Below are 23942 nucleotides of genomic sequence, written 5' to 3'. Positions count from 1 at the left end.
TGTGTTTCAATCCCATAACAGTTCCCTATAGGAGCTTATGCTTGGTGCAGTTCAGGTCCCAGACACTTGCTCAGATTTTAATCCATTATTTAATAATAATAATAATAATAATAATAATAATAATAATAATAATAATAATAATAATAATAATAATTTATTATTTATACCCCGCCCATCTGGCTGAGTTCCCCCAGCCACTCTGGGCGGCTCCCAATCAGTGTTAAAAACAGTACAGCGTTACATATTAAAAACTTCCCTGAACAGGGCTGCCTTAAGATGTCTTCTGAATATCAGGTAATTATTTATCTCTTTGACATCTAATGGGAGGGCGTTCCACAGGGCGGGCGCCACTACCGAGAAGGCCCTCTGTCTGGTTCCCTGTAGCCTCACTTCTCGCAATGAGGGAACCGCCAGAAGGCCCTCGGCACTGGATCTCAGTGTCCGGGCTGAATGATGGGGGTGGAGACGCTCCTATTTGAAAGTGAAATGCTTTATTGACGGAACTGTAAAGGTCTCAAAACACATTTTTGTGGCACTGCGAATCCTTTAGTATTTAAGGCCCAAAGGACTCTTTCCTTTTGCTGCAAGAGGCTAGGATATCTACCTCTCTAGAGGAAATTATCTAACCTGTAGCAGCAGCTAGTTAGCAGAAGCGCATGAAACCGGCCCTCTAAGGTCGGAAAACTGAGCAGGGATAAGCCCCTTTGGGGGAAACAAGACCTTTTTGCAAACTTAAACGCCACGACTAAGTACTTTCCTTTTTTGTCAGCCGAGCCCTACATGGCCGTTTAACACCGAGTTCTTTGTGCGAGCAGCTTACAGCCACACACTACAACTGTTGTGGCGCCGGATGATCTCGGCGAGGGAGCCTGGCGTGGCTGTACCAGCTCGGGGCTCTCTCCCTTTGGCCCGAGTTAATCTGCATAGAGGAATGACAGGCATTCGGCTGAGCAGGAGCAGGCTGAGCTGGGCGGCAGCAGCAGCAACAGGCGGAGGGAGGAGCCGGAGGAGGGCTTAGCAACTCGCGCGCAAGGGGAGGCAGCAGAAGTTGCAAGGAGGAGGCTGCTAATTGCAGCGAGCGAGCGCCGGGAGAAGGTGCCATGAGCCCTCGGGAGCTTCCGTGGGAGAGGAGACCTTACCGAAGGACCGAGAGGGCGGCCTGATTGTAGGACCCCCGGCCCTCTGCCAGGACCAAGACATGGGCCAGACGTCAGTCTCCACTCTCTCCGAGCACGCAAGCGGTGAGTGCAGCGGGGGAAGCGGCGCGCACGCAGGCAGGACGACTCGCCCTCCCCACCCCGCAAGATTGATCGTGTTTCCTTCGCAGCCGGGAGAGAGTCTACACCAGCATTAATGTCAACCAAGTGTTGCTTTCAGATGCTGCTGCGGGAGAAGCAGACCTTCCCAACTGCACTATACAGGTTTCTTGATCCAAGGAAATGTAGAATACAGCCTCTTTGGGGGGCGGGGGTCTAGCAAGAGTTTCTCTTAAAGGAGCAGCTTTCTTTCTTTCTTTCTTTCTTTCTTTCTTTCTTTCTTTCTTTCTTTCTTTCTTTCTTTCTTTCTTTCTTTCCCTGCCCCTCCCCTTGAAAGGAACGGCTTGGCTTGGCTTCATGTCATTTTGTATCGCCTCTTATAATAATAATAAAAGTAATAAAAAAATTTAAAAAACAACAACTTTTGGGGAGGGTTAAAGCTTTCCGTGAAACGCATAGTTCTGATTCTTTCGATTCCTGATTTTAAAAACAACAAGAAGTAAGAAAACAACTGCTTTTTGTTGCTGAGATTCGCAGCACGTAGGTCATAACAGTCTACGCCCAGCTTCTCCTTTTACAAGCTTTATTTTGTTACCACAAGCGTGGTTTCCTATCATGCGTTTGCACTGTTAGTGTAGGCTCGGTGGCTACACATCTGCTTTTTTGCACATTCCTGTTCCCTTCCCTTTTTCACGGTTGTATTTCTAGTTATTAAAACTTAGAAATAAAGCTAACACAGTTTCAGGGAAGGGGTATGTGTATGTGTTAAAATGTCAACAGTGTGTTGATTTTTAAAAATGCCTTAACAATGGTAATCTATGTAATATTTTGTTTTAACACCCCCCCCAAAAAAAATTCAGACGTTGGAGCTGATATTCTAATAAGAAAATGGGGAAACAGGGATCATTAACTTTTTATTTAATATATGTTGAGAATAGTCAAGTTATTCAAGGCAAGTTTTTTTAAAGGCTGTACTTGATTTAAATTGCTGTTCAGTAACCTGAAATACTGTTCCGTATCTGAAATTTTGAAATGTCAGCACACAAAAGAGTTCCATTAATTTAACAATGTATCAGTTAGTGCCTGCTAAGATAAAAGAAGATTGCACATACAACCTAAATTGTTACCACAAATGTTTAAAATGTCTTTTAAAACTGCAGTGCCATATAAGAACTACCCCAGTTGTTTAAGTTTGAATCTGTGTGCGCTCATCTCACTGCTTTCCATAGAATACAAATGCAGCCACAATCCAGATAACTGCATGATTCAGAGCCGCTAAACACTTCGCATATTACCATTAATGTAGGTACACTGATTTTTGAACAACGTGCACACAAAGTTTGGATGGCATGTCTGCATTTTGTGTGTGTACTGCATATGGGATTTCCCATCTCTCTTGCATACTGTCCCTGCATTGGCCCTAATTCATTCATGTGTGTGGCAGAGATGTGGAAGAACAGGAAGTGTAGGTTGCTTGTGTTTCCTGTTTCTCCCTTGACATCACCCTGTCAGGTGTGAGTGATGAAATCTTGAATGATGTATGTAAATCAGCCCAACTCGTCATGCCTGGTGTGAGTCCTTAAAACAGGAGACTCATATGGCAGTTAAGAACACTTTGCCACTTGGCATGGAACAGCCTTTCTCAACCTGTGGGTCCCCAGATGTTGTTGAACTACAACTCCCATCACTCCTAGTTAGCCAGGCCAGAGCTCAGGGATGATGGGAGTTGTAGTCCAACAACATCTGGGGACCCACAGGTTGAGAACCGCTGGATTAGAAGAAGGGAGGCTGCTATTGAAAAGGAATGCCAAAAGCTGTTGGGTAGGCATCAAAGGAGAGTTCTATTGGGGCCACAGAGACCTAGAATCTCTAAATATTTTCCTTCTCTGATGGCAGCTTCATGGTTACTGTGTATTGCTTGTCATTGTACAGCACCCAACTGTTTTAGATGCTTTATAAACAATATTGTCTAATATGTGTTTCTATAGTGTCCAGTTTAAACGCAGAGACCCCTCCCTCTGTCCTTCTTGAATAGGGGAGCAGTAAGGAGCATTGTGCCAAGAAGATTTATCTATTTAAAAAAATACAGAAAGCTTTTCAATCAAACAGTTTATACCAACAAACCATTAATGTAATTTTAAGCCTTCCCCCCACCTTGATTTGCAAATCCACATTTCCTGGAAGAACTAGGATAAGGCAGGGTGTGTCAGGGGAAGGAGGAGTCCAGATACACTTCCTTAGTTGGAATTATTCCAGGGAAGCTGAGAGGAAGGGGGAAACCAGAATGTCTGGGGGGGGCAATTCTTCTCCCTTGCAAAGCCAGTCTCCCACTCTAGTTCAACATGCACTTAGGAAAAGGAAGGACAGATGGAGGGAGTTTTTCTCTCCCTCTCTTGTAGCACTACAATGGACGCCCAACGAAGCTGAATGTTGGAAGATTCAGAACAGACAAAAGAAAGTGCTTTTTCACACAGCACATTGTTGAACTGTGGGATTTGCTAACAACAGAGGCAGCGCTGCCCAACAACTTGGGTGGCTCTGAAAGAGGATTAGACAAATTCGTGGAGGAAAGGGCTCTCAATGGTGCCTCTACCTTCACTGTCAGAGGCCAGTGTGCTTCTGAATACTAGTGGCTGGGAACCGTAGGGATGCTGTTATGCTCAGGTCTTGCAGGCTTCCCATAGGCATCTGGTTGGCCAATATGAGAACCGGATGCTGGTCTAGGTGGGCCACTGGCTTGATCCGGCAGGCTGTTCCTATGGGCAAGCTGTTGGCAGCTGCGGACCAGGCAACTCTCTCAAGAAGCCATAGTCAACCTGTGAGCTCCCAGTTACCAATCTGATCTACCACCTTTGCCTTTAATCTTGCTTAGATGTAACCTACCGTACTTGACAGCTGAGGACATTGACCCCCTTCTAAGAAAGATAGGTCTAGATTTACAACATAAAAGAAGACTTAAATCCTACAGTGTGGTCCTACTTGCTCACCTAATAAGGTTTTTTTGTGACATACATCTGTTTGTACAGGTGTTTCAGATGCTTTGTCTAAATCATAAAATCTATCACATTTTATAAATGTCAGTGCGATGAGTGGTCCTCAGATAGACCGTTTGTGGTATTTCAGCTAATCAAAATTTTAAGCTTTTGAGAACTGCTGGATTTGAGATGGCTAAAGGGAAACCGCCACAAGGGTGATGTCTGTTTTTAGAATGAAATAGCCATACTGTGTTCAGATATTTGGAGATAGCAAAGCAAAAGGAGCTGTGTAAGTGGGCACAAAGGGGATGCGGGTGGTGCTGTCTAAACCACAGAGCCTAGGGCTTGCCAATCAGAAGGTCGGCGGTTCGAATCCCCATGACAGGATGAGCTCCTGTTGCTCTGTCCCAGCTTCTGCCAACCTAGCAGTTCAAAAGCACGTCAAAGTGCAAGTAGATAAATAGGTACGCTCTGGCGGGAAGGTAAATGGCATTTCCGTGCGCTGCTCTGGTTCACCAGAAGTGGCTTAGTCATGCTGGCCACATGACCTGGAAGCTGTACGCTGGCTCCCTCAGCCAGTAAAGCGATCAGGGGTACCTTTACCTTTAAGTGGACACATAATTTGCTGCATGTCCTGATCCTTTTGCATAGAAGACAGTAGCTGGATTGTATAGTGTGATCATCCTGGGAGGATCAGTGTTCAAAACTCCCATTGTTCTAGGTGCATTTTGTGACACAGAATTTTATTAGTGCAAGCAGTTTCTGAGCTCTGGGCGCAGTACTGCGCCTAAGATTTCAGATTAAAACTGCAGAGTGGAAGGAGGGGAAGACCTTTTTCCACCACCCTACTTCCAGCTACTCTCTGAAGACTGGAGAAGAGACCCTCTTAAGAATATTGTGGGGGGGGGTAGGCAGGGGACAGAGTGGACCCTGTGTACAATAAACATAATATTTTTAGCTGCAGTTCATTCATTTTCAGCTTTTATTCTGGTTATAAAAAGCACACCTAGGCATTCCGTTGTTGCGCCCATTATCTAGGTTTAAGGTGCCATTTAGCACCTAGCTTTCATATCTCAGTTTCCAACACTGGTGAGGATATCTGTGTGTTGGGCCATAAGGACAGCCACATGGGTATAGGGCTGTGCTGCTAAGAAACTGCATGTTAAGGAACAAAAACCTGTCTGTGAAGGAAGAATGTGTTCAGTATTTCAAGTAATATAATGCAACGACAATTTTCAGAGTAAGATACAGTGAAAGCCAGGAAAAAGAAATTATGGAGTAGGACATCCATGGGCAGCTTTGAAGCTTAAAAGAAAACCAAGTTTTTAAAGACTTCTACAATATATATTAGATAATTTCCAGATAAGGGCAGGGTGGAATATTTTATGCAGGCCCCTCTGATGCGTGTTGAGGTCTAGTATGTAACCTCCATGCAAAATGAGGATTGCCTTTATACAAATTCAGTCTCCCATTTCTGGTTATCTTCTAATTGCCTCCCGACCTCCCACCACCATTGCTTGTGTTTGTATTGGTCATCAGCTATGATAAATTCCCTCAAAGTGCTTTTCTTATATTTACCCCCAGATGTTTTGAGATCATCAGAGTAGGTGTGCACCTGTATTCTGAAATGAGGATGGCGGCCATATCCAGGAACAGGGTGCTGGTTCTTGCCTCACTGTAGAATTTACTTCCAAGAGAAGCCCAACAAGCTAATTTTCTGCTCCGTTCCAGAAATGGCTGGAGATGTGACTCCAGAGGCAAGGTTTTCTAGTTAGTATACTGTCTTTTTTAAAAAAAGATAATGGTCTTTAACATAAAGCATATGATTCTGTGTTAATTGTATTTTTGGTTGTTTAGTTACAATGCTTACCTGTAAGTTGCTTTTGAGAGCTTCAGGTGTAACGTGAGATATAAATGTTTAGATAAATAATCAGTCAAAATATGCAGTCAAAAATATCTAAGAGTTTTGCATAACTTACTCTTCTTCTTGTGTCCATTCAAGAAATTATGTTTAATTTTTTTTCTAAAGTTAAAGGAAGTTGGATGGGTTAGATACTGTGTTTTTCTCTTGCTTACTAATATATAAAGCATGCTGGTGGGCTTCAAAGGAGTAATGCTCCATAACAATTCTTCACAAAGTAATGCTTGGATCCCTTGGAACTGGTCATTTTGACAACCAAGCCTTTTTATTTGTCAGGGTGTTTTCTTACTGGGAAGATGGGACCAAAATATGTTTCCTCTCTCCTGTAATCAAATAGTTATTAGCCCATAGAATCCTGCTGTTGTTGTGTTTGGCAGTGAATGAAGGCAGTATCTTAGGTCAAAAGCTAGCTTGGTTTTCAGCTAGTTCACTCGTAGATCTCCTGGGGTTGGGGACTTCCTGTTTATGAACATAACAAAAGCATTTTTCCTATGTGCACACAGAGGAAGTTGGTCTTATGCTGACCGAGTAATCATGTCACTGACAGCTACTTACAAATACTGTAGCAAAGGTACTCCTTGTTTTAGAGAAACAGTAACAATAATTACCCCAACAAGTGAATTGGTTGAAGTTGCATAAAAATAACACAAATGCTAGTGAATAGATAAATTGGATACATCCTATGCCTCTACTTTAATAGATTATCGTAATACTGACACAATAATTCAGATTTGGCCCCTAGATAACGGCTTCACATATCTGTTCCTCCATATGTTGTACCACAGATTGTGGATATATTTTTGAGAGCTATACCTATAACAGAAGATCTGTGAAAACTTGCAAATAAGTGCATATGTTTCTGGTCTGATTTCGGCACAGAATCTGCCTTGGTCTTCCTGTAGGAAGAAAAACACAGAGCGTGTGATCCTATTTATTCTTTTGGACTCTCCAGTGATTTTTGATAGAGCATGCAATCTTTCTGTCAGAGCTTGCTATCCTTTCAGAGACGCTGGATGTGAATTTTGAACTGACAAGTAGCTGGTAAAAAAAAAGGAAAAGTGTGTATCTGTGTGTGATTATGTGGGCCTATCCCCACCCACTTTTTGAATTTGCCTCCCGAAAGTTTCCCATGGGGAAAATATGGCTCTCAGTCTCAGCTCATAAGAGGTTTCCCAGCCCTGGATAAATAGGTCCCTTTCCCTCACTGGTGCTCTGCTCAGGATTTCACGTATTTTTCGTAGTGGAGTTGGTGAGAAATGGCCATTGAGAAAAATAGGTGTTCAGTTACCCTGACCCTCAGTGCATGTAAAGAATCAGAAAGAACTACCAAATGGTGAAAGCATCTATGTTGCGTTTTCTGATGAGGCCTTAGGGAAGAACGTTTAGAGGAAAACAAATGGCTCTTGTCAGTGCCTTTGCTTGAGCTCCTTGAGATGCTTTTGTGATCTGTTTTGATCTTTGGCATCGCTATGCAGTGGATCAAGATTTCCTAGCACTGTAAGATAACATAAGCACCCATCATGAAAATCATTGATGTCCTGACTAAATTGGGATTGATGGAGAGCAAGGAAGAACTGCCTATGGTATTGCAACATCTACTTTTTGTACTCCAATGGATTTACCAATGAGTTTCAGGTCTTTTTCTGTGTATGGAATAGGGGTGGGGAAACTGTAGCTCTCCAGATTTTTGTGGATTACAAACTACCATTTGCCATGCTGATGAAGGCTGCTGGGAGTTGTAGTCAGCTACGTCTGGAGAACCACCCCCGGTCAGCCACTGCTAGTATAGAACATACCAATTGATTGTTGCCACAGTTCAGTTGGCTAGTACTGGCACTTTGACACAAGAGTATGAGCACACACCTCATAAGTGTTTGGCTGAAGCAGCACATTATACAGTCAAAAAACTATTACAAGAAAAAGATCCCTGTAGCACACACACAAAAACTCCTGTTTCTCTGTATTTGGGATTTTTGATGAGCTCCTTTCTACGTCAGCTTGTGATTTCTGATGTTATCTGACCTGTTCTTTAAGGAAAATCAGCACTTCTACAACACTGTCTTTCCCTTGGTTATAAATAAAGCTCATAAGAATTCAAAAGTACAGTAAACAACTTTCCATTTGTCACAGTCATAAAGCCAATAAGTATACTATCACAAGAGTACTGTTGGAAAAGAGAATGAAGCTACTTTGAGCCTGTTTATTGATGCAATCTAAGATATCAGTATGGGCAGGACAGGGACAGCACAGGTCAGGAGCACATTTACTCCCTCATGTTTGCCCCTGACATGGTTGTTTTTTGGCTGTGCATGCAAAAAGAAGAATAAGGGATGTTCCCAACTTTCCCCTGATGAGGCTCAATCTCATGTCTTTGCTTGCTGCCTCCCTGCTATATGCATTAAGTCACTGGAGCTTGCTCCTGGCAGTGTGTTTATTGTGTGTTGTGCCCCCTTTCTGTGGGTTCTCTCCACTCTTAAATTGGATCTTAATGCCTTGTGTGTGTGCTGTGTGTGTGTGTGTGTGTGTGTGTGTGTGTACACTCTCATTTCTTGCCTATGTGTGCTGTGCTCCAAAATGGTGGTTGTGAGCAGTGCAAGGAGATTCAAACCTGTGTTTGTAGAACTTGGAAGTAAGGCAGTCATTGTTTGCTGTGACGCTGGGAGTGTTGTGTCATCATTTTAAGTACTGTGTGTATTGCGAACCTGGGATAAGTTGCCATCTTGAGTTCATTATCTCCCTTTGTGTGTGTGGGCATCATGGTTGGCACAGACTCCAATTGGTAGGCTTTGGTGATGCTGGTGGGTGGTGTCTGCTATTTTGATGCCATTTTCTGATTGTCTTTGTTCCTGCTTGCCAGCCTCCTCTTCGGCTGAGTGAGTGTAGGATACAGTGATGCCCCAATGGCACAGAAACAACAGCTTTCCTCCCTCATATGTCACTGGTGCATAGGATTGCTCTGCCAGCATTTTTGAAACTTTTCGTTGATGAGTTTTACTCTGCCTTTGAAATCTATGCGATTTCAGAGGACTTCACTCAGGCAGGGTAAAGCAGTGTTATTATTACAGCTTGAAATGTGGTCTTACAGCTCAGGTAAAGGTAAAGGTAAAGGTAAAGGGACCACTGACCATTAGGTCCAGTCATGACCGACTCTGGGGTTGCGGTGCTCATCTTGCTTTATTGGCCGAGGGAGCAGGTGTACAGCTTTCGGGTCATGTAGCCAGCATGACTAAGCTGCTTCTGGCGAACCAGAGCAGCGCACGGAAACGCCATTTACCTTCCCGCCGGAGTGGTACCTATTTATCTACTTGCACTTTGACATGCTTTCAAACTGCTAGGTTGGCAGGAGCAGGGACCAAGCAACGGGAGCTCACCCCATTGCGGGGATTCGAACCACCAACCTTCTGATCGGCAAGTCCTAGGCTCTGTGGTTTAACCCACAGCGCCACCTGCATCTCCACCGCTCAGGTAGCGAGATATAACTGGAAGTTTATCTTCCGGGGTGGAGAACTTCAGGCCTAGGGACTAGGCACAGCCCTCTAGGCTTCTCTGTCTGGCCCTACAGGACTCTCCCTAGGCCATGACCCCACCTTTTCCCCTTCCTTTGTTCTGGTGCTTTTCCTTTCAAGATTTCGCCAAATTAAGCTCACACTGTTGCACCCCATATTTATATGTTTGAAGGCAGGACTACTGAAGTGTTAGTATGGAACAGTGGCATGCATACACACATCCCTTCTCAAATTGGAAACATTTCTGGTACATAAATTCAGAGGAGTGTTAATGAATGGTAATCTGCCTGTGGATTCTGTTTTGACTGTGATGTCATAGAAAATGAGTGCAATATTCCCTTGCTGCTCCACTCTGCAAAGTGCTGCTAGCAGAATACATTTGTATGTGTAATGTAGGGTTATGGATTTGGCAAAGGGGATATTTATTTGGTAGGCTGCTGTTGTAGTCTTAGGGTATAAATTGCCAGAGTTTCCAGGCTACTTACTTAAAGTACTAACCCCCACCGCCCAAAAAACCCTGTAAACTTAAAAGGAAAGAAATAGTTGACAGTGTGCAGAAACAGGAATAGAATCAGATAAAGAATGTTTTGCAAAATACTGGTGGCTAACCTTTCGTTAGGCCTTGATGGGTTTAAAAATGTCACCAGCCACTCCTCTTAAATGCATGAGAAAGATAAAGTTACTTGTTCGGAAGCAATTTAAAACTGTATAGTATAAAAATAACTACTTTTTGCTCCTGATTTTTGAAACACGTGTTTCTGTGAAGCAGAATACATTGCTATAACTTGGGAGTTAATTTATTTTATTTTAATTATAAGCCACTTTAAAAAATGAGAATACGCTGAAACATTGTGGGAGAAAAGGTTTAAAAAAACCAAAACCTCATAGATTCAACAGCTTGTTCTTTCCCCCCATACCAGCTCCTTCGTTACTGGCAAGACATAGAGAAGGTATTTGCAATGAAATTAAAATCACATCTCTGTTGTCTGCTTAACTTTCTTTCTTTCTTGGATCAAATATCTATTGGTTGGTGAGGGGAATGTGCAAGGTTCCAAGTCCGTGTGGACCATTTTGGTTCACATCAGCAAACCAAACATTTCCTCAACCTAACTGATGCGTACCTGGCCTCCATTGTTCTGGTCAAAATAAAATAAAATAAAATAAATTTAAATATATTATATGACCTAGCATCTAGGTTTTGGTTTATTGTGGCCTTCTTCTGCCAGTGTACTTTCCCCAAATTAATCAATTAATCAATTAATTACAATTGTATATTGCCCTTCATCCGTAGATCTTAGGATGCAGTATAAAAATACAAGATAAAAACACTCCCCTCCCCTCCCAAAAACACATTGAATAGGGCATAGGAAGTTAATCAGCCCAAGGCCTGTTCAAAGAGGACTGTTTTCACCTGGCGGCTAAAGGTGTATAATGAAGGCACCAGCCGAACCACCCAGGGGAGAGCATTCCACAGCCCTACTTATAATGCACTGCAGTAATTCCTTAATGCTCAGTATGAGTTTTCTCTTATGCTCATTTAAGTATGAGGGCATCTGTTTATGATCTGCCACTGTCATAGCCCCATGCATGACTTACTTGCATGTAGGGCAAAGCCATGTCGAATCAGGGGTGGGGTCGTGTTTTTAGCCTCACTGTCGACATCCCATTTGCTTTTCTCTTATCGACCACACATTGCACATGGTTGCCTGTCCCAGTGTCTCAGTTGCGCAGAGGACCCACATGTGATCAAGAGCTCGCTCACACGCTTAAGTTTCTTTTCAGCCAGCTGCATTGTCAGAGAAATCAGATGAGATGTTGGAGACAGGGTAAAAAAGCCTAGCCTTGCTCCTGATTCAGCATGTTGCCCTACACATGACTAGCATATGCATAGGCTATGCCTAGTTTGGTGCCTAGAGAAAACAAATGCCAGATGGAACATTTATATTGGGAAGAATTCAAGCGTTGATAAGACGAGTTCACACATTCAAACTGCAAGCATGAATCACAATGTAGTGATCCAGCCCAGATTGTTCCTTTTTGTCATCCCCCAGCTTGACTTCTGTTTTAGCAACTGGTAACGCACACACACTTTCTCTTTGAGGTATGAAAATGTAAGATCTGCACTGTACTTTTGGATTACTTGACAGTAAATTAGGTTCACCTGTAGTTCTTTTGCTTTTCCACATAAAACAGGTCTAAATGGATTTCCCACAAGATAAGAAGTTTATTCTTACCAAAATAAAATTTGGCTTTCCATCTCCATTCCTAGCATTCATATGAAACTGGTTTTCACATTTATTGTGAGCAGCGCTTTTTTATGGAGGGATGCAGGGGTACACATACCCTAAACATTTTGTGAATCTAAGTTTGGCCTCATTGGGGGGGCAGTATTTCAATATGAGTAGGAAAATGAGAGTACCCCTAAACATTTTTTTAGAAAAAAACCGCTGATTGTGAGACTAAAACAGGCAAAAATAAATTAATGAAGAAGCATGCTGTTAACTGAGCCCTCCCTGATAAAACTGGTTTCCAGTGAACAGTTAAACAAAACTTTAATTGAATAACTTTACGCATACTATTAAAGGGTTTGCCATTTTGTATTGAAGATACCATGCCTACAATACCAGCTGTAAATATTAAAGCATAAAACGTTAGTGTCTTTCTTGGGGTAGCAATGGGAGTAAAATACGTTTTTGAAGACTAGCCCTGAAATCAGGAAACATTAGTATATGACCTAGAAATGGAGGAAGAGATGTGTGACAGCAGAGGCCCTTGTCTTATGTTGAGAGTATTGGCTGTTTACATGTGCATTAAAGATTCTACCTTAAAAACAAACAACCCATACTCGGAGAAGAGTATGCATTGGTTAGATACCATTCTTTATCCTTGGGGTAAGGTATACCCAAAAGTTTCGGTGCTTTGAACTCTTGAGTATTTTAAATGTGCTGAAATCTAACCATCATTAGAATTATATGCCTCTATCTAACCATTAATTAGAATGAAAATTCTTGATGCTGTTGAATGTACCAAGAATGAAGCACTAGGTATATCAACTAGAAGCCTATATTTAATAGAGTCAAAGACAAGAAGAGGCCATATCAATAATCTGTTTCAGAATCCTCCTGGTGAATGTGGTGGTTTTTCCTATGGAGTTTTTCCAGCTTCATGCTGTTAATACTCTTCCTGCTCCGGGCACCAAATATAAAAACAAATGCTACTAGTAATGAGGGAACACAGTGGTTTTTCTTAATTTAGTCATGCATAAACATCCAGAGGAATAAATTAGGTGTGGTATGACTCTACTACACAGTAAGTAGAGTCCTGTTACTGGTATTCCAGTAAAAAGCATAGATAGCGACTGTGGGCACATTCCTTGCTGCAGTGCGTTTTTGAGGTAAAACAATGGTGTGGATAAAAATGCTATAGGTGCCAGAACAAAATGGCTGCCATGGGCAACAGAAAAAGAGGTGACAGTACACACTGAGTACCTTGACAAAAATGCATTGCCTTGCTGTTATACGCAGCTGAGAAGAAGTGGGATGGTTATATGACTGCCTGAAAACAACTGTGGACAGAAGAGCTCACTCTCTTGTGTGTGTGTTTGTGGTTTCCCTCTGTCACAAGTGGTGTGTGGCCATTGTTTGCCATATAAACATTTCTTCAATTAACTGCTCTGTTTTTATAGTTATGGCTAAGAGGTGATGTCAGCAGTGCATTCCAGACAGGAGTAACAATGCCAATGACACATTTTCAGTGTTGTAACAGAAATGATGGTACATGGGAGGCCATCAGAAAACCATCATACCACTTTGGCTGTTTCTGTAGTGAGAAAGAATGGGACTGAGATGTGCCGACAGCTGGTGTAGGGGGAGGGGAGGGAGAGAAGGGAGATTGCGTTGTTTTTGCTTGCCTACGATCCATAAAAAATTAAAAAGCTAAATCACATAAAATTATGTTTTTTAAATCTCTGTAAATTAAACCTTTTTATAATCTTGATATTTGCGATTACAGTTTATGATGTTAAATGCAGAGATGATTGCATATAGCTATAGTCCTTCGTTGTTAAGCCCTTTAATTTCCAGGGATGGCTTTTCAATGTGATGCCTCTGCATTAATTTGGTAAAGAAGTTGGACGGGAGAGACTGCTCTGAGTGTTTTTGTCTTCCCCGCCCCTCGCCATCCCCCTTTCCTTAGTAGAGAACTTGAAACATTAAATGAAACAGCTGTTTGCCCTGAGTGAAATGTGATGCCTGATAAAATGGGTCTCAGCTTCCTCTGTTCTGTAGGAAAGGAACCATCATTGGCTTTGACAGGATCCCTGTTCTTCTTCAAAGAGAAAAGAAGATTCATTCAAAACAGCAACTATGTACCTTTGCACATGACCAAATGTATATAAAATTTAAAGCTGGCAAACTGAATTGTTTGGACAGGTTGCTGTCATACTTTTATGTCAACCTTTGAGTTGTATCCATTGGTGATTTTGTACTAGCAGAAAGTGCTCCTTCTTGCTCTTCACAGTTCTGGATGGTGACCCCAAGCCTAGGGAGCAGTTTTTTTGGGGAGTGCTGTGTGTGTGCTAGGTGGAGGGGGGAATTTGGGTGGCCATGCCTTCCTTGAGCAGAAGCATCTTTTGCTAGTCCAAACTGACCATATAACACTACCCATTGTTGTTGATGAGTTGGCAGAGAGTAGGAAATTGACTAGCTGGTGCTAGTGCAGACACAGCTGCTGCAGCAGCCATCTTTTATGACAAAACAGGATTAGACTACATATTATGGATTAAAGTTAGGGATGCGGGTGGTGCTGTGGTCTAAACCACTGAGCCTCTTGGGCTTGCCGATCAGAAGGTCGGTGGTTCGAATCCCCATGATGGGGTGAGCTCCCATTGCTCAGTCCCAGCTCCTGCCAACCTAGCAGTTTGAAAGCACGCCAAAAAGTAGAAGTAGATAAATAGATACCGCTTCGGCAGGAAGGTAAACTGCATTTCCATGCACTGCTCTGGTTTTGGTGTCAATTGTCAACCATTAAATTGATGTTTATAATATTTTGTTTATTATAATCCACACGTTCATAAAAATATATCAAGGTGCATTACAACATAGAAGAATAAAATCGGCAAAAAAGCATCCAATCCACTGATTGGTTAAAAAGAGAACATTTTATATTGCAAAGGCCTCAAACAATATAGTTCTCAGAAAGCATCTGAAAGAAGGAAGGGATGGTTCCTGCTGAAACTCTTCTGGTAGGGAGTTCCACAAGGCAGCGCCTGCTGTACTAAGGCTTGGTCCCTAGTGAAGGTCAGCTGACGCTTGGGCATGCGGGGAACCACCAGAAGTGGTGTAATACATTTTTGGGCTTCAATCTTGCTTCCGTAGGCATGGAAATTGTGGCTTAATGGAGAACTTTTAAGCTTAGTTCTTTTAGAGACTACTTGCAGCCCTGTCCTAGACTTTTTTTAATGTAAAAAGCAGAACAAGCCTTCGTGGCTGAAAGCACCACGTTACATCTAATATTCCACCTCTAGATGCTGTGCTCCTGATCTGGAATGTCACGTGGCAAATACGTCAAGATCCAACCAAGGTACAAGATTTTTAACACTGGATACATTTTTGAAGATACCTAACCATATTTTTACGGGGACGCGGGTGGCGCTGTGGGTAAGACCTCAGCGCCTAGGACTTGCCAATCGTCAGGTTGGCGGTTCGAATCCCCGCGGCGGGGTGCGCTCCCGTTGCTCGGTCCCAGCACCTGCCAACCTAGCAGTTCGAAAGCACCCCCTGGTGCAAGTAGATAAATAGGGACCGCTTACTAGCGGGAAGGTAAACGGCGTTTCCGTGTGCGGCTCTGGCTCGCCAGATGCAGCTTGTCACGCTGGCCATGTGACCCGGAAGTGTCTCCGGACAGCGCTGGCCCCCCGGCCTCTTGAGTGAGATGGGCGCACAACCCCAGAGTCGGACACGACTGGCCCGTACGGGCAGGGGTACCTTTACCTTTACCTTTAACCATATTTTGGATCTTTTGTCCATCATCAGTTGCTTTGTTTTAACAAAAATCTGCTGTCCACAACTCTTTAACACCATTTTACCCAATAAATGTGAATCAGTTTTAGAATTACTTTAGCTGTGATTGCTATTAAAGAGTAACCAGCAGTAGGCTAGAAACAAGATTGATTATCCCATTTAATCTGAATAATGTGTTAAGCTGATTTGGGGGAGGGAACTCTGTTGGGCAATTAATTTCGTACTGTGAACAGTGGTATTAAGGAATGAAACAATTATTTTAATAACTGGACTTGTGATTTGAACTGTTGCGGCTTTCCCTTCTTGGATACGAACACTTTGGCTGGTTGGGGCACCTTTAGAGTGCTAGTACTCAGTTCTGGGTACAAAATTTTAAGAAGTACCTAGAACTGGTATAAGTCCCTATGGGAACACTCGGAATAATGGGGGGTCTGGAAGCTATGTCTTAGTTGAAAGAGTTTAATATGTTGATCCTGGAAAAGAGAATCATAGAACCACAGAATTGTAAAGTTGGAAAGAATCCCAAGGGCCATCTAGTCCAGCCCCCTGCAGTGCAGGAATCACAGCTAAAGAATCCCTGACAGATGCCTCCCCCCTCTGTTTAAAAACCTCCAAGGAAGATTAAGGAGAGACACTACAGTGGTCTTCAAATACCTAAAGCGCTGTCATGCGTAAGATGAAGCTGACTTGTTTCTGGTGCACCAGATGGCAGGACTTAAACCACTGGCTGGAAATTGCAGGGATGCAAATATAAGACACATGCAGGATTGATGTGAGCAGACTAATTCACCTGTTGCTAGTGACTGGAACAGAGCCATTTCTAGCTTCCTGTACATTCTCGGAACTATAGAATTAAGAATTTATAAGGAGAGGGACAAATTGATGTTAAGCTGCAGGAAACAAATGATAAAAGCCTCAGCTTCTGGTTGACACTGCATTCCTGTAATGCAAAGAAAACGTGTGGTGTTCCTCTAGGTCTTCTCCTGAAAGTCCAAAAAACACTTTAAACTCTCCTGAACCATCACAGTGCTTCCTACGAGTTACTGGTCAGAGTCTGCCCTTAGTTCAATTGAGGGGGAGCATCCAAAATCTTTCCTTCTGCACAACTGTTGCTGGCTTTAACTTTCCTGGGATGTCAGCCAGTTCAGGAAGAGACCAAGTGATCCTGGCTAAACACAGAACCACTGTGAGATGAACTGACGGGAGGAGAAGATGTCATCTATGTCCTGCCAAATCAAGATACATAAACACTGTGCTTTGCTCTCTTAGTTTCTCCTTTTATTGGTAAAAGACCGAAAATGCTGATTTTCACATTCTGCTTTTCAAACAAGAGCATTTTTCTGTATCGTTTTTGGTTTCATTTCTTTATATCTAGTCTTCATTATTCAAGGCCAATATTAGTGTTGTACTGCTGGAAGATGTATATAAAAAAACCATGATGATGCTGTGGTTTATTACAAATACCTATTGATTCGGCACTATTTAGGGTTCTTTTTAGACCTAAGCAGGTTAAAAGGTTGGCAGGTTAAAAGTGATGTGGTGGGAGGGGGAAACTCTTAAAGGAATTAGGCAGAAGGCTAGTTCATGTGGTCAGGACCTTTCTCCATATCCCAACAAACCCTGGGGATACAAATGCATGAAGAATGTTATGCATGACTTTGCAGATATTTTGGCTTCAGTTTCCATTTTGACTGCAATTCTGACTATTTCAGTTACATCCAGCCTACAAAAGCTTAATTAGGGTTGCCATATATCTGGGATTTCCTGGACATATCCAGAATACTGCATTTTGGGGGGAAACAAAAGAAAAGAAAGAGTTCAACTAAGAAAAGCTCAACAACTTTTCTGTCCGGATTTTCACTGCTTGAAATATTGCAACCCTAGCTTAATCCAGAATACATTTATTAGGGTTGGACTTAAGTGGGATTTAAGTTCTATTGACAAAACCCTTAATCTTTAAGGGTTGCACAAGGTGGCACAAGACTCATTATTATTGTTAGAACAGACATGGCCGCCTCTCTGGGCATCAAGCCATAGTTGTGTCCATGGATCACATGTTACATTATTCATGTGAATGTGTCTCCTGGAACAGTCAGGAGGGCATGTTGCATACAGAAGGGTTTATCTTGGCAGTTAAGCAACGTTTCCAGGTTTCACGAGGAATATTGTGGGGGAGGGGTGGGCAAGTAGGAGAGCAAATCAGCAAGGGAGGGAATATATATATATATTTAAGAGAAGAAAAAAATTAATCCATGTGTACTGAAGATATAAAGCCGAGCAAATTAATCCTGTGAAATCATTTCTGAACTCTGGAAGAGCAAACACTGCTATGGTAAAATGTGTTGGTTTTTTCAGTGAACTATTTCAGGGTTAAAAATCATAATATTTAACAGAATGTGTGTGTGTGTGTGTGTGTGTGTGTGTGTGTGTGTTGAGACCCCATCTTTATATCATAAAGACAATAAAGATGAGAGGATCTTCTCTACCCGCCTTCTCAATATTACGGCAGAAATCAGGGTTCATTTGCAAGCACTGCTACCTACATTTTTAATCTCTTCTCTAGCAGGAGGCCTAATTAACATTTTGCAGCATTGGCAGCCCCATCTGGAAACTACTATTCAACCACCCACATTAATACTCAACCTTTTCCCTTTCCTTTAATTAAAATGCTGTCAGAACACTTAGCTCAAAGAACTTCCTGAAGTTAACAGTTGTATAGCGAGGTGAAGAAAAATGCATGGAAGCCAGTAGTGCTGATCTGCTCTTGAAGAACAGTACAGCCTTATCTTTTGTATAACTCTACCCATTAGAAGTTAGCTATATTTCTTTTTCCTCTTCAGTGCTGGAAAACAAAATGGGCAAGGGGGTTCTCTGCAACTTGTATATAGCATTGCTTTCTCTAATAAAACTTCGTAGAGGTTTGTTCTGGAAATGGGAACAAAAATATAATTTAAACTGGGATCTTACCATTCAGAAGATGCTCTGTGAGAAAATATGTGGATGTGTTCGCACATAATGGTAAGTGACCCTTGAGCTTTTGCTCTCCCCACTATCTCTTCCATAACTCCAAGGAAGAGTTTAGAAGCTTTCACTTCTATCTTAGACTATTTTGAGTCATTTATTTACGGCCCTTCATCCAAGGATCACAAGGTGGTTTACAATATTGCTGTTTGTCATAATGTCTCAACCTGGATGTCTCAGCAATAGTTAATGGAAACTGAGTCAACTTCAAAACCTAAGTTTATGAAGCTGTTTTGTTTCCAAAGCTAAATCACCTCCATTGAGCATTAATCAAAAATGGAAGTAGAAGCTTCCAGTCTCCTTGTAGCCACACCAGAGGTGGAGTTAGGCTGGGAGGCACATGAGCCTGAGGCTCACTTCAGCTTATCCTTGCATCCCTAGCTTAGTGACTAAACCATAGTTTAGCGCTACAGTGGTAGCTCTGGTTAAGAACTTAATTCATTCTGGAGGTCCGTTCTTAACCTGAAACCTTAACCTGAGGTACCACTTTAGCTAATGAGGCCTCCCGCTGCTGCTGCACAATTTCTGTTCTCATCCTGAGGTAAAGTTCTCAACTCGAGGTACTACTTCCAGGTTAGCGGAGTCTGTAACGTGAAGTGTTTGTAACCCAAAGCGTTTGTAACCCGAGGTACCATTGTATATGCAAACTAAGACTATGAGTTGTTCTTGTTGCTGAACTGGAACAGTATGAAGTTCTGTGAATATGTTGATTAAGCTGCATCAGGGTTGACGCAAAATGCACATTCCTGACTTCATTACTATAAATCAAGTGATGAATTGCATTTGTGAACGAGCCACCACAGAGAGAACTTTCATATTTCATCACAGAGTTTGATCCAGCCCACTGCCAGTGCAGTTGCCTGCATGTGGAATGATCCATATAGGCATAACAGAACCCTGTGTTTCGCTGCTTTTCCTGAGGTGCATGGGCATTCCATGGACCAGGCCATGACAAGGAATGGGAGGACAGGGATATGGGATGGGAAGACTGCATTGAGACATAGGCATATGTTAAGGTAAGTGTAGAGAAATCAAGTGAAATGAATATATGAACCAGGCCTTGAGCACCATGAATTAATATTTCGTTCGGGCCTGGTGAGACTGCCTGTGAAATAACAGCATAATAAAACAAAATGATCTGAAGGTTTAACAAACTTGTGTCCTTCTGATACTAGTTGGAGAGATGTGTGTAGATAGGTGGAGAGCAAATGTGGCTGATAACAGGCTCAGTTCCAATGTACCTATGTAGGAAGTTGCTAAACAATGTGTAGTCCTTCCTGCATTGCTCTTGTGGCTGTCTCTTAGCTGCTGCTCCTTCTGGCTTCTGCTGCTGTGTTGTGCCCCTGCTTTTCTCCCTTCTCTGCTCTCAGCTGGACATTCTGTGCTCTACCCTGTTTGTCAAGTGTGGTGCGTATTAGAAGAGCTATATAAACAAATGATAAAATAATAACTATAGATATTCCTGGCCTCTACAGCTTATCATTGACCTATGCTTGTCATTCCTTCATCAAAACTGTTATCCGCATACATAGCTATTAGGCTGCTTTTGTGAGAAGCTGAATAGCATTGTCTGGTGAAAAATAATGACAATATGCAGAGGATGGATTGCCTAAAAATATCCTGTGTAACAGTACAGCAGTAAAGAGGATGTCTGAGTCATGAGGGTTCTAGAGAAGGAAGGAGAGAGTTTTTTAAAACGATGAGGTCTAAAGAGCAAAGGGGCTTGTGCTCTTTACATTACCAAAGTGTACTGATCACAGACAATAAAAATGATAGCATTCCTTAGTCACTTGTAGTCCATGTAATAAAAATTAATTGTAGATTCAGTAGGTACAACTCAGAGAAAATTGCTTTTAGGGAACAACTGAAATCTGGAAAATGTTAAATTATGCTAAACTTGGAAATAGATATTTTTCGTAGGATCTACAAGTGCTTTTAATGACAGCCATGTTACTTTGAACTTGTATCTACATTTTGTAGTTATATTGTCCATCTTCCATGTTTGACATTTCTTTGTGTGCCTCACAAGTCATATTTGTTTGTTGCTTTTTAATGGGCTCACCATAAAAGTGGGGCAGTAGACAATGTGGCACTTTGGAGCAGTATGTGGTACCTGGAGTACTAAGAATAGCAGCTTTGATATGAATATTAATTATGTTAGACCTTGCTGTTTACAACATAATGCTGAAAGTTTGATGTTAGCAATATCTGGAAGGCTGCTTGAATTCTGGATTTATTCAGAGTGCTGGTTCAGCGTTTGCTGTTATCTTTTATGGTTCTGAACTAGAATGTACTTACACATATTTTGTGATACTTAATCACATTTTCATTGTTAGGTATGCCTGAAGTTATTTAGAATGTGTTAAATGTATATTGCCACATACTGTGAAGTGGCTGTTATTTTTCTCCTCATTATTTTGCATGTTTTAAAAAATGACTGTTGTTCTACAGGTTTTGGTAACCTAACATGCTGCTTGCTGGTTTGTTTGTTTTTATATATATAGTTGATGGGATAGACAAGACATCAATTGCAAACTCAGATGGGCCAAACCCAGGATCCCGAAGTCCTTCTTTCAAGAGGAAAGGCAAACTTTCTACTATTGGCAAAATCTTCAAACCATGGAAGTGGCGGAAGAAGAAGACCAGTGAAAAATTTAAAGAAACATCAGCAGGTATCACTTTGGGCAGTGGCAGAGGTTACTTGGTGGTGACTGGAAAAGGTTATGGTTGATTAGTTGCTTATTTTATTTATTTATTTGCTGTATTTATTTCCCACCTTTCCTCCAAAGAGCCTAAGGTGGTACACATGGTTCCCACCTTCCACTTGAGTCCTTGCAGCAACCCCATGATGTAGGTTAGAGCTAAGAGACAGTGACTGGTCCAACGTCACCAAGTGAGCTTCATGGCCAAGTAGGGATTTGCACACTGGTCTCTGTTAGATGTATTGACCCCAAAAGAAAGAACTGCTTCATTAGCTATATATGCCACATGTCTCAAATATTTCTCTGACCACAGTTCCTTATGGAACTGCTAGTAATCTTATTTTTCTATCCCTGCAGTGCTTCAACTCGGCCACCCTGTTCCTCATTTCAAGGTCTTTTGACTCTAATTGTTTCTCGTTTCATACCTTTACTCCTTTCAGAAGCTAGATCTGAAAAACATGCTGCACATTAAAAAGAGAAGAGAGACTGCACCAGACATTTTTAGATATGGCACCTTGTCTGTAGAATGACCTCTTGGCATTCTCTTTCCCCCCACAAGCTTTTAATTTTCAGGCATTTTATCTTCGGCCAGTTTATCCTATGTAATTTTATTGTTTTGGTATTTTAATTGGCCTGTGCCCCACCAAAGACTGATCAGATAGATCTTCTGCAGCCTATGCATTATTCCATACCAATTCAAAATAAGATTGTGTGACTGATTGTTCTGTGCATATTCTGTAACTTTTTTCTGCTTGCTGTCAGTCCCAGCCTATGGTCTCTTTAAGACAATTTGTTCTAGTCCCTTGCCAATTTCTGTCTGCCACCATTGTCTTAATAACCTGTTAACCTTCCATTCCTCTTCTTGGCCTCTTCCACCTACCCATCTTTCTCTCTCATGGACTAAATTCCTTCTCAGACACACTGAACCAGTTAAGAATTGTTCTGATGTCTAATAGATTTGGACAAAAAAGGAAAAAAAGATCAGGCAGTGTGGTGATATGACAAAGGAGACATAATTAAAATATACCTGACCACAGTGGTATTTTTTTACAACATGGGGATTTTTAATAGTAAAACAACTAATGTTTTGTAGTTCTTGCCAAACTGTAAATCACATTAAAAGCGTCTCACAGTACCTGGAAACACCTCTGTAAGGTACACAGGCATTAATTCTCTCTTTTTACAGTTATATGGAATGCGGACATCCAATCTGTTCTTCGAAATGTCACCTTCAAAAAGTACTTTTCATTTTTCTGGTCTATTAGAGCAGAACTAGATTCAGAAAGCTCTGCTTACAATAGGTGGCTTCTGTGCCTGGTGTGATATATTTAAGTCTTGGAACATAAACATGTAAGCAGGAACATTCCCAAGAAAACATTTGTGGACTTATTTTCCTGGAACCTGTTGTTTACTTTTGTAGGATTTCTTAAAAGCGAGCTTATATATATGTAGTTGGATATGGGTCCCTAATCATCAGCGGAAAGCCCAGTTGAAATAAAAGCATACTGAACATAACGCCCTTAGAGACAAAGGGTAGGATCCTGATACTGTGCAGTACCTTACCTCTGTGGCTAGACTGGCAATCATTTGCATTTAGTTATGTTTTGTACTTGGACAAGGGAGATCATATTTGTAGTGTGCTTGTGCCATATTATTTTACCAATTATGCTCATGCATGTAATATTGCTCTAATGGGGTCACCCTTTGGGAGCAGTTCTGAGAGGAAAACTTTTAAGCACTCTTTCCCATTGTTCTTTCACTTCAGATAGGGGACTGCCAAAGCTTATTTTGCTTATTAGTTTGTTTTGCTTTTTTACAATAACAATGGGGGGGGGGGACGACGACTCAGGGGAATGCAACATGCAGGTACATGTAGTAGTCTGGCCTTCAGCCAGAGAACTTGGGCAGGGGCGGGAATCTGATTGTTTTGTATTAGGCCTGTGAAAAACAGCATGTATTGAAAGGTGCAGTCTTGGATGGAAGGCTCAGTTTTCTTACAAAAATATATTGGAAGGTGATCATACTGTGCCAGCAGCTGAATAAATCTATGTAAACAGCACATGATACGAGCAGTTAAAATTATGGAGGATTCCTTATGGAAATAACTTGTACTGATGTGGGAATGATGAATGAATCCCCCCCCCCCCTTTGGTAATGTGTTTTCCATGTAGATCTTGAAATCTGTGCTGCCAAGCTGCTCGCTTTGCAAAGCTGAGCAAACACAGTTTCCGTCATCCTAAAAACAAACTTTAGGAAGGATCTTATCAGTTTCTGCTTTCGGAAGAGGAAGAGATTTCAGTAGTTTATCTGCTAGAGTGAAAAGATGCTCCTTTGAATATCCATAGGGAAAGTGGAGGGGGTGGAGCAGAAGCCACGTCTGGCTCTGATTGCATCAAATGCTATAATCCCAGAGGAGAAGCTCGAAGCTAAATGAAGATACTGCAGGTCTACCTTTGAGAAGCAAAAATATCTGGATGCATTTCAGAATGTTGGATTAGTGCTTTTTAAAAAATAAGAATGGCATAATTAAGAGAGCCTGAG

At 41.8% G+C, this 23942-nt stretch overlaps 1 protein-coding gene across 4 annotated transcripts in view; it reads left to right on the top strand.

Moving 5' to 3' along the window:
- PHACTR2 (phosphatase and actin regulator 2) overlaps nucleotides 1-23942 on the top strand; it is a 90060-nt gene that overhangs the window by 31453 nt on the left and 34665 nt on the right. For 2 of the 4 annotated variants that reach the window (XM_028723584.2, XM_028723579.2), the window contains exon 2: nucleotides 21204-21371. In XM_028723584.2, the coding sequence (XP_028579417.2) occupies nucleotides 21204-21371 (168 nt within the window). Of the gene's footprint in view, nucleotides 1-1029; nucleotides 1242-5815; nucleotides 6002-21203; nucleotides 21372-23942 lie in introns of those variants that run through there. The other 2 variants (XM_028723583.2, XM_028723582.2) reach the window with 2 other exon arrangements.

Source organism: Podarcis muralis, chromosome 3, assembly GCF_964188315.1.
Source record: "Podarcis muralis chromosome 3, rPodMur119.hap1.1, whole genome shotgun sequence".
Taxonomy (NCBI): domain Eukaryota; kingdom Metazoa; phylum Chordata; class Lepidosauria; order Squamata; family Lacertidae; genus Podarcis; species Podarcis muralis.
The sequence above is the reverse complement of the archived record's forward strand: the minus strand, read 5'-3'. Positions and strand labels throughout refer to the sequence as shown.